The sequence below is a fragment of the Thunnus albacares genome, chromosome 8 (assembly GCF_914725855.1).
Source record: "Thunnus albacares chromosome 8, fThuAlb1.1, whole genome shotgun sequence".
Taxonomy (NCBI): domain Eukaryota; kingdom Metazoa; phylum Chordata; class Actinopteri; order Scombriformes; family Scombridae; genus Thunnus; species Thunnus albacares.
The window spans coordinates 22,029,502-22,043,821 of NC_058113.1; the positions used below are offsets into that span (position 1 = coordinate 22,029,502).

Below are 14,320 nucleotides of genomic sequence, written 5' to 3' on the forward strand. Positions count from 1 at the left end.
CCGCTGATGATCTTGAAAAAACATTTATTGATTTCACCTTTTTACAACAGAATATTTTGCTTCAACAGCATGACGAAACCTTTTAAAGAGGAAAAAAAAAATCACATCCTTTTCATATAAATGAGAAAATGAATCATACAAGATGACAAATGTCATCTGAGGCACAACCAATGGTCCTTAATTCATGATGAAAGCTGTATCCTTAATTTTAGTATTTTATCATTTCAATCGATTTTTAATACTGATCCCTTCTTTGTAAAGGAGAGAAACTTTGGTCTGTTTGCTGAACTTATTATGAATTTTGTTGTTTTATAGTATTTATGTCCAGTATGCAATTATCTGGTTCTCTGAACTGCTCAGTAGTTAATTAGTCTTTCTTTCAGTCAGTTTTAAGACTAGCATTAGACTCATCAATTCAGTGATAGTTCTCAAGAATTAATTCTTGTTTTTGTCGACTGCCGCCGGTCCTCAGAGTTGCAGTCCGTCCACAGCGACCGTGTCCATGGCGAGGCCGTTCTCCAAAGCTGTGTGATAGATCTCCAAGGCCTGCTCCAGAGGCAGCGCTCCTCCCTCGCTGGTCTCGATGATGGCTATGGTCTCACCAAACTCATTACACATGATAGTGGGGGTGCCCTGCGCCTATGAGGAGGAAACAGAATTCAGATTTAGTTTAGTTTTAACTATCAACTCAGAATGTGTGCACAGACAAATTTCTAGGCTGATTAAACTTTATCCAGACTTATTTTTTTTTTCAACTATTAAAAGTCAAAAGTCCACCGTATATTAATGGTTTACTTGACAGGACTAAGCTTAGTTCCTACGCAAACCAGCTCATGTCATTTTCATGTAATCAGTACTTTCAAATGGTAATATGATTTTTAGCGATGAGGTGATTTGGGAATCCATTCTGACCTGCTGAAGATCTGAGGCTTGGATCTGGATGAGCTGAGGCTGCCCGTTAGCTAGTTCCACAGCCGAGGCGTCAACTACTGCCACAGCAGAGCTGGTCTCCATGGCAGCTTGGGCAGCAGCCTCTCCATCCAGCCTCTGCTGCCTGGCGTGGGTCTTTTTGTGGTTCCTCAGGTTGGAGAAGGTCTTGAAGGCTTTACCACACTGAGGACATACGTGCGGCCGTTCGCCTGTGTGTGTTCGACGGTGCTCGGCCAGGTGCATACTCTGAATGAAACCCTTTCCGCACACTTCACAGCGGAATGGACGTTCACCCGAGTGCGTGCGCAGGTGCTCCCGCAGGTGTGTGTTCTGACGAAAGCGCTTGCCGCACACTTGGCAGGGAAATGGGCGCTCACCAGTGTGAACCCGCTGGTGAAGTGCGACTCCAGAGGAAGACACAAACAGTTTGCCGCAGACGGGGCACTGGTGGGCTTTGGGCCGCTTCCCTGAGGTGCAGCGCGGCCGCCCAGGGCCCAAGGCGAAGTGGCTCAGTCTGTGAAGTCGCAAGTTGGCAGAAGAATTGAGCTTCTTCCCACAAATGTTGCAGTCTAGGCCCCCTCGCACCAGATTTGTTGAATCTTCTGGCTCCGTCTCTAGTGTGGTTGAAGTGGAGGGCTCTGAGGTGAGCTCTTTGCTCAACTGTCCCTGCATGTGGGTGTCCTTACTCACTTCTGTCCCTGCACCAGCTTGTACCAGGGTGGGGTGCAGCTCCAGACAGTGGCTGTCTCGTTGCCTCCTGGTCAGGAAGCCAGCCTCACAGTGGGGACATGGGAAAGGGGCCGGAGCTCCTGGGTGTTGGGTGTAGCGATGTGCTGCTAGCTTGGTGGGCCAGCGGAAGGTGGCAGGGCAGTCCGGGCAGCACAGGGTTGCAGCATTGGAGTGCAGCAGGCTGTGCTGACGGAGGTTGGAGGACTGGGAGAAGGAGCGGTGGCAAACATCACAGCGGTACGGGCGCACGCCAGAGTGAATGAGGTTGTGCCGCATTAGATTGGCTAGAGATGAAAAGGTTTTTCCGCAGTCAGAACATTGGAATGGGCGCTCGCCGGTATGTGTACGGATATGGTTGCGCACATGGATCTGCTTCTTAAAAGACTTGCCACAGATGGCACAAATAAAGCTGCGCTCTGTGACATGTGACTTGCGTCGATGGTGAACTAGCTGCAGCTGCGAGGGAAACGTCTTAGAGCATGTACGACAAGAGAAAGGTCCTTTATCTGATGATGCAGCTGGAGCAGCTTCTACTGAGCCAGAGGAGCTGGACGTGACTTCTACACCAGTGTCATTCAAGGGAGCAGATTTCGTAGCTAAGCCACATTTGGTAGCACCATCAACCTTTGCGGTGTCATTACTGCCTTCAAGTGACGCAGACACCTCCACGTCCATGTCCTCCCCTTGCTTCTCCACTTCACTTCCTTCCACTTTGCTCTGGGAACTGTGTGTTGAATCTTCTCCCAATTTTTCCATCTCTTCCTCTGTGAGAGGGGCCAGCAGGTTTATCTTTGACTTGTCAGTGTGAGAATTCTTCTTCTCTCTCGCTCTCTGAAGGATGGCAAGAGCAGAGAGAGATGCTCTTCTTGGGGCTGAGACCTAGAGAAGACAACAGGTATATGTCAGACATTAATATACATATATACTAACAATTAGGAGGGGGTATGATTATTTTACTACCATGGAGACAGGGGCGGGTGTGCCAGGGGTATCCTGGTTGAGGTGGGTTCGACGGTGGTAGAGGTACTTGGTCATGTTGGTAAAGGTTTTGTTGCAGAACTGACATTTGTGAAGAGGGTCTGCAGTGTGGGACTTCCTGCAAGACACAAGGATGGAAAAATTAAATGGACAAGAAAAGAATCAAAAGCTTCATCATCAGCTTTTCGCTGTTATCTAGGCCGCTGTGATGTCCTCGAGCCTTTTACCTGTGCATGATGAGAGTCATCTCAGTGGTGAAACCGTGACCACAGTCCACACACAGGTACCTGGCTACGCCCGAGTGAGTGCGCATGTGCGTCTGCAGTGATGTTGCCTTCTTGAAGACCTTGCCGCACTCTGGGCATTCGTGCGTGCCCTGTTCATGCACACGCTTGTGAGCAGTCAACCGGTTGATGGAGGTGAAGGTGCGGTTGCAGAGCTCACACTGTTGGGGCTTGGCCCAGACTGCCGCTCTCTTCTCCGCTACTCTAATCTTAACGTCCTCCACCTTTTCTGCAGTTTCCTCTCTCCCTCGCACCTCTTCAAAGCCAGTCATGACCCCCGCTTCACCACTCTCTTTGTCCTGACCCAGGAAGTGCTCCCCCTGGTGCTGGAGAAAGTCCTCTGGGGTCTGGAAGAGAAGGGAGCATTCTGAGCATTCATAAGGGTGGATGACCACCATCTCTGTTGGCTGCTGCTGGGTGTCATCCTGGACCCTGGGGGCCAACCTTAACTCCAGTCTCTGGACACCGTTCTCCAGGACCCCCAGCTTTGCTGAGGAGCCTCGCCCCACAGCAGGCAACAGAGGGGGCAGCTTGGAGCGGCGCTGAGCAGGAGTGGTGGAGCTGTCCGCCAGGGCCTGAGCTGTGAGAATTTGGAGGTGCATGGTGGCAGAGCCGGGGGTCGGCGTCACTGGAGGCAACAGGGCGGAGCGGGCGGGTGTGGAAGGTTTAGAGGGAGACTGACGTTTCTTCTGTTGTTGCTGCTGCTGGGCCAGTACCTGGAGCAGATACAGAGAATTTTATGACCATGAAACCTCCAACCCTTCATTTTATTTTGGAATAAATGCCTCTATGATGTTGTTTAAATCCAAATACCTGTGCCAAAATCTCCCCAGCCTGCTGTTCACTCAGCACGTAGTTCTGCACATTGTTCAGAGGAACAACGGTGCCATCAGGCTGTAGCACATACTCCTGTTTCAGGAACAACACACACAAGTTATGAATTTTTTTACAGATCATGAATGCAGTGCGACAAAAAGTAAGTGCCGCCTGATATTTGCTCATTAATTTTAGAATATGCTGACAGTTTAGAACTGCGGTCACTCTTGAGTCATCTCTTTTAGGAGGTTATCAAATGCTTTGAAGACTGGATGTCTGCATTTCGCCTGTGATGCTCATTCAAGGTAATATTTTCTAGAATTACGGTGCAGTCGCAGCATGTTGATCCGTGCTGGCCTGTACAACCCAAATCAGAGAGTCACTGAGATAAATGTTTTACTTTGGTGCTGTCTGAATGCAATCTATAGTGTACAGGACAGATCTGAATGTAATGAATGCAAAGTCAGAAATGGTTCATCGTTTCCATTCTTATAAAAAATATTTAAAGTGTCATCCAGAGATTTCTCAGAGTACTTGATTTAGAACTTGTAGGGAAACACTAATCGAAACTAACACTGGTTTTAGACTGTGGGCACAAATATCTTAACTGAATGACTCAGCACATTGGAAAATATAAGAATATTACTGCTATTCCTCTCTATACATGTCTCACTGTAAATCTTACTCCTCTACAATGAGATTCGACCTGGTATTATTAAGTGCCAGTTTGTGTGTCAAAATGTGTTTTTCACACCTCATACTGCAGACCAACTCTGCTTTGATTGTCTAGGACAAAAAATAAATAATGTAATACACTTGATAATTTAGATGTAGTACTAGGATGTGAATAAGTCTGCAGAATATAGCCTACATCACTAACTACTGTAGCTCAATATGCATGGTTTGTTTTTCAGTTACCGTGCAATAACATGTTATTGGTGCAACTGAACTAAGTTCATGTAGCAATTTATCTTGACAGATAAAATAATTTGGACTGTGTTATGAAGCCAAGATATGTCCACCACCAAATGATCCATTGGTGTGGCACCAACAATTTACTGAGGAACTGCATCAGTCAGTTTATTAAATTATCAAATATTGAGACAATGACAGAAAGGCTGCCTTTGTATTAACACAGTAAAAGGGAAATTAATTCTACCTCCCAGATTCGAGCAAAAATGTTTTAAAGTTGCATCTGAATCAGTTTCTCATGAACGTTTCCGCCTGATGTTTGATCTCTTACCGTGGTCTCGGTGTTACTGTGTGTACTGCTCCTGCTGTGGGTCCGCCGGTGCTCCAGCCAGGTTTCAGGTGAGTCAAACAGTGCCAGACAGTCAAGACACTGGTACTGGACCGGTCCAGACAACTGAGCATCGGACCCGGCTTCCTCTGTCTCCAGAACTTCACACAGCTCTGAGGAACAACCATACACACAGTTAGAGTTGTCTCTTTGTTTTACTAATAGCCATGAAAATGAAAAACTAAAATTGATCAAAGAGTTGAAATTGTAGTTATCTTTACAGAGAATTGTTTGCTTCTTCTGATATGACTGCATTATTACAATGCAAAAATACATTTTCTTATCAAACAGCTTAAATTCACTTGCACAGAGTGGCATCATGTTGCATCATACACTGCCAATCTAAGTTAAAGAGGTACTGCACACTAATACGTGTTTTGGGAGATGTACACTAAATCCTATGACTGTATGATGAAACATCAGTGTTGCTGTTAATATTGACATTGACACCAAATTTATAGAAATCAGCATTTCATGGGTTGAAAGTGTCTCAACCTGTCATCTGCTGTTGAAAATCAGCTCTTAACTCTCCGGCTGTCTGTTCATGTAGTTATCAGCTGGTAAAATCTTGTTTTAATTAAAACATAAAATCGCAGTGTAACCGGAGCTCCACCATAACAGAACCTGTCCACTGCGGAGCAGCAGCTTAATGTTTTGAAACAAGATTTTCGCTGATAACTGCAAGAACAGACAGCTGGAGAGTTAAAGATCCACAGGACGAAATGCAAAGAGGATTTCTGTTGTTTTTGTGGATTCCAGCAGTTTCAGCAGTTTCCTCCCGTGGACAGTCACAGATGGAGAGATTTCCTCCAGCAGGTCAGTGCTACTGTTAGCTCATGAAGCTAAAACTGTCTTCATGTGAAAATAAACCAAGTTAAACACAGAGAGGTTTATTTAAAAATGACTTCTAACCTGTTTAAATGTTGTTGCACTGTTTGTCTTCCTCTCATCATCATTATCATTATTATTATTATCATTATTATTATTATTATTATTGGCCAGGGGATGTGACTGGTGACTGAGCAACTCCTGCCCTCCTGAACCCCCCACCTGCTCCCTCTCAGCCCCTTGCTCAGTTTTTAGCATTTTTTAAAATTATGAAGTGGGTTAGGCTCAGACCTGGGGTGAAGTCACAGTTTAATCAAATTTCAACACACCCCAGTTTCTTAAGTATTCATACTTGCTCAAAAAATCTCTCACCTTGTTGCTCCACCTCCATCCCAGCCTCTCCCATGTGCATCTCCTGGTGCTGCAGCAGTTCCTCTGGGTTTATGAGGAGCGTCCCACACTCCAGACACTGGTACTGCTGGCCCTGCCCCATCTCTGGGACACCCTGGATGGTCATGGCCTCCTCTGCCTCCCCCTCCCCTTCTCCTTCTTGGCCAGTGTGAATCTGCTGATGGACCAGCACATCCTCTAGGGTGTTGAAGAGCTGGTGACACTCACTGCACATGTACTGGTGCTCCACATACACACCTTCTGCCTCCTCCTGTTGCTCAGCCATGCTTGTAGTGTGTGTGTGTGTTGTCTTATCTATGTTGCAAGTGTATCATAAAAAGGGCTGTCATTCACTGTGTGTGATGGGTGATCAGGCAGCGAGAGTTAACCACAAATTCACTGCTATGTCCAATGAATGAGGATTTTTCGTCCAGGAGGCCAGAATAAAAATACACCTGTAATAAACAAACAGAACAAAACAGCATTAACATAAAGTAACACTGAACTATTTTGGCCAATATCTGCTAAATCAATACATAAATCAACAGTTGTGCAAGCCTTGGCAGCCATGTAAATGATTAACATTTGATTTAAATCTTTCTGTCGCACAACGCCAACTGAAGCGTTATATTTTTCATTATTTTGTACAATAAACAGGACCAAGAGGTATTTATACAGACATAATGGAACAAATCCGAATAATAACATCGCAATTTCCAGCCGTTAGCTAACAGATGGCCCTCTGTTATTAGCAGTGCCACAACCACTCAGTAGCAGACAAACTTATCAATTAATTTATCTGCTAACCCTCGACTTCTCTGATTTTGCTCACAAATGTGCTTCATATCTTTGTTTACAGCGTGTGATGGCATACGGAGAGCTGTTGGCGGCGCTCCCTCCGATATTGCAGACCTGTTTTTCGGCACCGCGGTATCCTGACAGCGGCTGCCCGGTTCGCCGGGCGGTCCGTCAGGCGGCGCTACCCACTTTTCCCCGCAGCTCTCCGGCTACGACGGCGGGCCCTTCTTTCCCCTTACCTCTCATTTACTCTCGTTGGACAATCCCTTGTGCGGACATCACGCTTCGCTCACACGCCCGTATGTCCTCCTGTTAGTCCCTCGTTAGTCCCTTGTCATCATCTACGGCATGGAAATCAAAAAAATGCAAGGTGTCCGTGGGAAAATGCATTTCAAAGCGTGTAATGAAACGTTTGCCCGCCGTTCGCCTCCATTCTTGTGATACTAGTCCCCGCCCAATGCGGTAGCTCGCAATGTTTCAGAATCTACGATTGGACGGCCCGACTGTCAATCATAAACGGTACTTTACTGATGGGCATTGTAGTTTTTTGTCGACTGTTAAGAGTATTTCGTACGGAGCCTCTTATGGAGAACAAAAAATGACAATTTATTATTTATGTATGAATAAATACATAAATAAATGTATGCATAAATAAATAAATAAATGTAAAAATACAGAAATAGTCTTTTTCATTACCAAAATGTATACATTTATTTATGTATTTATTTATTTATGCATGCTTATACCATTTTTGTTCTCCATAGCCTCTACAGACATGGGCAAAAAAAAAAAAAAACTATAAGTAAGGGAGATAGTTATATGTTTGCCAGCAGATGGCGTTATTGTGTTTTTTAAAAAAATATATGTTTCTGTTTTTGCTCTGCCATACTTTTGAACCTTACTGGCCCTCGACAGCCACCATACATTTTGTTTTCTGCAAGGTAAGGAGTGTTCCCGAGCATTGTACCACTGAAAACGCTTAGTCTAAACCATTAAGATCACTATCTGTGTTATAAACTTATGCAGCACGCTTGTTCCAAGTGTGATTATGTGAAGGACGGAACCATTCCTGTAAATCTAATGTTGAAATGATGTTGTATGCTAATCGCTAGTTGTGTGGTATGGGCGAGCTATCTTAACTGAGCATTGCTAAACAGGGTATAAGTTGTGCTGTGGCTGGCTAATCAGTAATTAGTTCTTGAAAGAGGCACCTGAAGTTTATTTTATATTATATGTGATTCACGAGTCAATAAGTGCCTTGGAAACTGATTTAGTTTTGTGTTCCACTAGCCAATAAATGAGGGAAGTTTGCTCTTTCTCAACCACCACATGGGGTCCTGTTCCCTGTTCCCTCTGTCCTCCCTGCCCTGGTACACTTCACTTAACACAACACAGAGACCTCACTGGGGCTTGCCGCCTGAAAGATAGGGTTATATCTTTGGTGCCATGCCCCAGATGGTGGTTTACAACAGGGCGAGCAGACTATTTGTCGACTGTATACACCTCCGTCGGTTATATCCTCAATGTTCAGGGTTTTTTTTTTGTTTTTTGTATTGAATATTGAAGCAAATGGGTGTTATAACTATTTTTAGAGAATTACACTGTGGCAAAAAATCTTTTTGCTCTTTTCTTTGAAAACTATATTCAATGCAAAGTTGAGTTAATTATGCACATACTGTGGTGCTTGTAGCACTGGAGCTTTTTATTGTGTTTGTTGTGTCCCTCCCAGCCAACTCATAGCACAACACTGATCTATCGCCTCACATTCTTCCATCACTACATTACCTCAAAAGTCAAAACATGCAGAGCCACTATGAAAACTCCTCGCAGTCCCCCCTGCAGTGAGGCAAACTCTATACCACTCCTCCTTATCAAAGAGGACCAAGGGCTGACAATGATGAGATAATTCATGCTTCGGACTAAACAATAATTAGCATGGGGGGAGGTGTGCAGTCTCCATGAGTCCCCACAACATCATCCCCAGCAGCCTCAGAGGTCAACGCCATGGGATGCCACATTGAATGCCATGCCCCCCCAAATTATGAGCCTACACATCCCAATGCTGGTCATTTTTTATATCCTAGTGTACTCACCCCTCCAGCAACCAGCTGTGCCCTGACACCATGTAAATGTTCAGGGCCCTGTGGCTAGTGCGCAGCCACCAGCTACAACCAGTCATGTCTCCACACCCCCCAGCTGTGCCTTCATGCCCACTAACCATTTAAGTGTTCAGGGCCTGGGTCTAACAATACATGCTCCCAAGGTCAGAATGCCTCTCTGACTCCATTCAGTCCCCCTGCAGCCACACTTCATATTCATCCAGCCACTACAGCCATGCCATCCAGCTCTATAATTCCTGATGATCCCAGGCAGTTGCACCCACCACAAGTTTATATGCTTCCAGGAATTAACTCACTACCTGCTCCAGGTGCTTTCAAAATATGCCCCGCAAGTTACTATGCATGGCCCCACAGTGAGCATCCAGAGCGCTATAGAAACAGTGCCTATCCCAGTAGCAAACTGCAACTCCCATCCCACCACCTATCCTACACTCCCTCACCCATTGTATGGGATGCACGCCCCTTCATCCTCAGTACACCATCTTCAGGTAGGAGGGCAACCTTTACTAGCCTTTGTCCCCACTCCTTCCAATAATGTGTGTCCAGATATACAAGCCAACCAGCATATCCCTCAAATGCTGTTTTGGATCACAAGCTGTTCAAAACCCTGCTTATCACATTTAGGCTAATATGCAATCCCACACATTCCACCACATGGCTTCTTACGGGTTGACTATGTCCAACCTGTCCAACCCATACATGGTGTTCAGCGGGGACTCTGATTGCAAAATCCTGATTGAAGACTGAGTTCACTCTGACCCTGTGTTCCCAAGTGTTCCCTCCTCTCAGGTTGCATTATCTGTGCTATACTATAAGAACTGACTGCTTGCTGTAATCCTTTAAGTTTTTGGTGAGACTGCATCCATGTATATGTTGTGCCAAAGGCAGGATGTCAGATATTTGTTTTCAGTAAACTTAATATATTTAAGTAAGAATCAACTGGAGCCTGTGAAGTTTCTTCATCTTTATTCTTCATTAAAATATTATTGGACAGATATTGACCAAGTACAGGATTTCTCCAACACCCAGGAACAGAGAATGTGAGTGGAGGAGCCATGTTTGTGCGCTACCATTGTGGCAGACAAAAGACGTACACTGATCTTGTCAAGAGCCAAGCAGGCTCCCAGCTGCCGGAGGGCTTTGTGGTGGGCAGGGTTCTTGCTTATGTGAAAAATCACATGTTCCCATTAGAGTCACAAACTTATCTCCACAACCAGGACTGATCAAAGCACATGTTCATATGGCAGATGCACTCCTTGTTCGGGATGTGTTACAGTGGAGAGATGACAGTCAGTGTTCAAGAGCCAGATGATGAGAAACAAAATGTGGAGTGTGCAGAGTCTGAAGTGCGTCAAAGCCATGACCAGGTCGTCTGCCCAAATCCTGGAGGATACACCCTACCCTGTTGTGTGGATCTCGGTGGAGCTGTTGTTGAGGAAGAGGAGCAAGTATTCGTCAGTGGTGGAGAAGAATGCAGATATTTTCTCACAACACTCGATGGATTTTGGACACATGAAAACAGTACAACATGAGATTCCCCTGATAGATCCAAAGCCCTTCCGCCTCCCATACTGTAAAATACCACCTTCCCAGTGGCAGGATGTCTGTAAACTCCTAAAAGACATGGAGGAAGCTGGCATAATTCACCCCAGCAAAAGACCCTATGCCTTGCACAATGTGGTTGTGACAAAGAAGGATTTAGAATATGTGTTGATTACAGGAAATTAAATTCCTGTAGCACCAGAGATTAGGGCTGTGACGATAAATGCATTACTGCAATACCATGGTCATATGATGCCTACCACGGGTTTGAGCTCATTTCCATCATTACCGCATTGTTTAAAAAAAATGTCAAACACAACTGTCATATACGGTAGTCTAGTGTGCTTGTGCATATACTGTGTGATATACAGTAACACAGTGGAGACATGGGAGGCTACATGATACACGGGAGAATCTGCGTTGCTTTGGCTTGCTCCATGCACCAGGCTGCAAGACCTCAGCATCGCCCTACGAGAACGACCACCCAAGGGAACACAGAAAGCGGTGCACGAGGAGACAGAAGCGCGACAAGCAAACCGGCATCCATGCTAGGCTAAAGGTAGCGGAGCAGGACAAGCATAAAATATCCTTCAGCACATATGGGTCTATATGCCAACAGGATGCCATTTGGCCTACAGAGTGTGCCTTCAAGATTCCAGAGGTTGATGACCTGGTGTTTCAAAGATTCGAACTTCTCACATCTCCTTATTTACCTAGATGACCTCATTATCTTTTCACCTTTGAGGAACAGCTAAAATGGCTTCAGCTGGTATTTGACAGGCTGTGTGAATATGGTCTAAAGCTGAAGCCTTGCAAAGTGCCATATCATGAGGAAGGAAGTCCAGTACCTGGGACACCTGGTGTCCTCGGAGGGAATTCATACAGATCCAGCAAAAATAAGCAAGGTGAAGGACTGGCCGCAACCCATTAGCCGCAAGGAGGTCCTGCAGTTTTTGGGGCTTTGCAGGATACTACAGGCAGTTTGTGGGGGGTTGTGCTAAGCTTGTTGCACCCCTGTATCGTCTCACCACTGACAACCCCAAAGAGAAAAAGAGGGGAAAAAAGATGCCTTCTGTTCCTGAACCACCCTTTCTCTGGACTGAGGAATGCACAAAGGCATTCGGCATTCTGAAGAAGAAACTCACATCGGCTCCGTTGTTGGGCTACCTGACTACACGGTGCTCTACTTAACAGACAGATGCCTCTGGAATGGTCTCGGCACTGTCCTAGTACAGGTTCAGAGTGGGACAGAGAAGGTGATAGCATATGCCAGTAGGGGCTTAAGCCCAGCAGAAACTCGTTACCTGACTTACAAGCTAGAATTTCTAGCATTTAAGTGGGTAGTGACTTAGAAATTTTATGACCATCTGTATGGGTACGACTTATCTGTAATCAAAGCTAACAACCCCCTCAAATATGTTATGACCACTGCCGAACTGGATGCTACCAGGCCACGATGGGTCTTACGGTTGCCTGTGTTTGATTTTGACATCCAGTACCGCCGGTGGAGATGCAATGCCAATGCGGATGCTCTGTTCAGAATGTCTTACCAGGATGTTTGTAAAGCACTTCAGTCATGCCCTCAGAGAGTAAGGCTGAGACAGGCCAAAGGGGTGCTAGTGGAACCCGACCAGGTGGAGGATGGTAATGCAGAGTGTTGGGCTGGGGAAACAACCCAAACCTGCAAACCCAAACATCAACATGAACCGTACACAGGTGTTGGAGCTGAATCCCTTCCTTCAATGACCAAACAGGGAATCAGAGCAGGACAGAAAGATGATCCCATCATAGGGCCAGTTCTGCACTATAGAACATTGAACACCAAACCTGGTAGGAAAGAAAGAGAGGACTGGGGAGAATAAGTCTCTCTCCTCCTAAAAGAATGGAGGAGGTTGGTGGTAAAAGATGGTACCCCTGTGTGACAAAAACTTAGCTGGACCAGATGTCTTCAGGTCCTCACCATACTGCTTAATTTTTTATAAAAGAAAACACATTGATCTCAAAGAGTTTGATATAGAAATAGGTTCACTGTAAATTCAAACAGAGTACATGTGAACCGAGCTGGTCCATGGAGCAACTAACAAGTATCATTAAAGCACATTCATTTATACTAACTTCTACCCCTCTTGTTGTGGAGTCAAACATTAATCCACTCCCATCGTTGTACCTCTGTGACCTTACAAATTTACCTATCTTGGGTACTATCCACCATGATTATCAAAAAATCATTATCTCTTCTGTTAGAGAGTTGTCTTGCCCATCCGTACTTCATGTAAATATAATTGGTGTCCCAACCTTGACCGTTAGGGAATTAGCCTATTTCATCTGTCCATGCCTCATGCAAATATACTTGGTGTTCCAACCTTGACCACACCACCATCTTGCTCTCCCTTATTCCATTCCCCACTCTCCATTTCATCCAGAAACTAATGATGTTTTACATTCCTCAGTGGCCAATAGCTTTATGGGAGTGGACATCAAATACACGTCTGTATCACCCAGTTTCATATACCATTGTATTCTGAGAGACATCTGATGTTATAGAAAAAAATGCCTAACCTTGACTGTTTGTCCATTCAGTAAGACTGAAAGACCAGAAATAGAAGAATAATGATTTTGCAAATGATATAAAGTAACTGATTAATTTTCAATGTGAATGATTATATAACTTGATCAGTACTAAATTGATAATGTCTGAATGGGTAAAAATTGCATCATCCGGGATGGTCAGCATGGAGTCACTGAACAGGTAGTGCTGCCCCAGAAGCTATAGAGGAGGTAGAAATAACTCTACAAGATGAGTCAGGCCACCTTGGATTTGAACAGATATTCACTCAGATTCGAGAACACTTTTACTGGCCAAGGATATTTCAAAATGTAAAAATGTGGTGTGAGCAGTTTCAGCATTGCTTTCTCAGGAAGACCTCCACAGCAAACCTCAGAGCTCCCCTTGTCAGCATACATACCAATGCCCCCATGGAGCTCAATTGTGGATTTGGTTTTTTTTTGTGTTCTGCAAGGTAAGGAGTGTTCTCGGGCACTGTACCACTGTGTGTGATTATGTGATGGACGGAACCATTCCTGTAAATCTAATGTTGAAATGATGTTGTATGCTAATCGCTAGTTGTGTGGTATGGGCACGCTAGTTTAACTGAGCATTGCTAAATGGGGTAAAAGTTCTGCTGTGGCTGGCTAATTATTAACTACAGTAGTTCTCGAAAGAGGCAGCTGAAGTTTATTTTATTTTGTATTTGATTCATGTGTCAATAAGCCTTGGAAACTGATTTAGTTTTGTGTTCTGCAGGCCAATAAATGAGGGAAGTTTGCTCTGTCTCAACCACCACATGGGGTCCTGTTCCCTGTCTGTCCTTCCTGCCCTGGTACTCTTCACCTAACACAACACAGAGACCTTGTTGGGGCTCACCGCCTGAAAGATAGGGTTATGCAAGCTACTGGTGCACACCGGACACTATCCCAAACATCTGGACAACACCCCTTGGATCTAGTTCTTTTAAAATTAAATGAACGTCTTCTTTCCTGACGTGTAATCCATTCTGCTTGCATTTTGTATACATCCACCTATACCTATCGAGTTGTCCATATGT

General features: G+C 45.0%; 1 protein-coding gene and 1 long non-coding RNA gene across 3 annotated transcripts; one reads left to right on the forward strand and one right to left on the reverse strand.

Moving 5' to 3' along the window:
- Nucleotides 1–7: 7 nt before the first annotated feature.
- znf526 (zinc finger protein 526) lies at nt 8–7,498 on the reverse strand. 2 transcript variants are annotated; one of them, XM_044360068.1, is made up of 8 exons: nt 7,293–7,498; nt 6,238–6,710; nt 4,981–5,150; nt 3,735–3,830; nt 2,865–3,637; nt 2,620–2,755; nt 913–2,538; nt 8–639 (listed from the first exon to the last, which is right to left on the reverse strand). In XM_044360068.1, the coding sequence occupies exons 2-8, from the start codon at nt 6,539–6,541 to the stop codon at nt 469–471; spliced, it is 3,276 nt and encodes a 1,091-aa protein (XP_044216003.1). In that variant the 5' UTR covers nt 6,542–6,710; nt 7,293–7,498; the 3' UTR covers nt 8–468. The 2 variants fall into 2 exon arrangements, with proteins under 2 accessions (XP_044216003.1, XP_044216004.1); XM_044360069.1 differs by lacking the exon at nt 7,293–7,498 and adding an exon at nt 7,130–7,247.
- On the forward strand, nt 7,486–14,268 carry LOC122988091. Its single transcript, XR_006404703.1, has 2 exons — nt 7,486–7,572; nt 14,020–14,268. It is a non-coding gene; the product is annotated as an uncharacterized LOC122988091 (long non-coding RNA).
- Nucleotides 14,269–14,320: the final 52 nt, after the last annotated feature.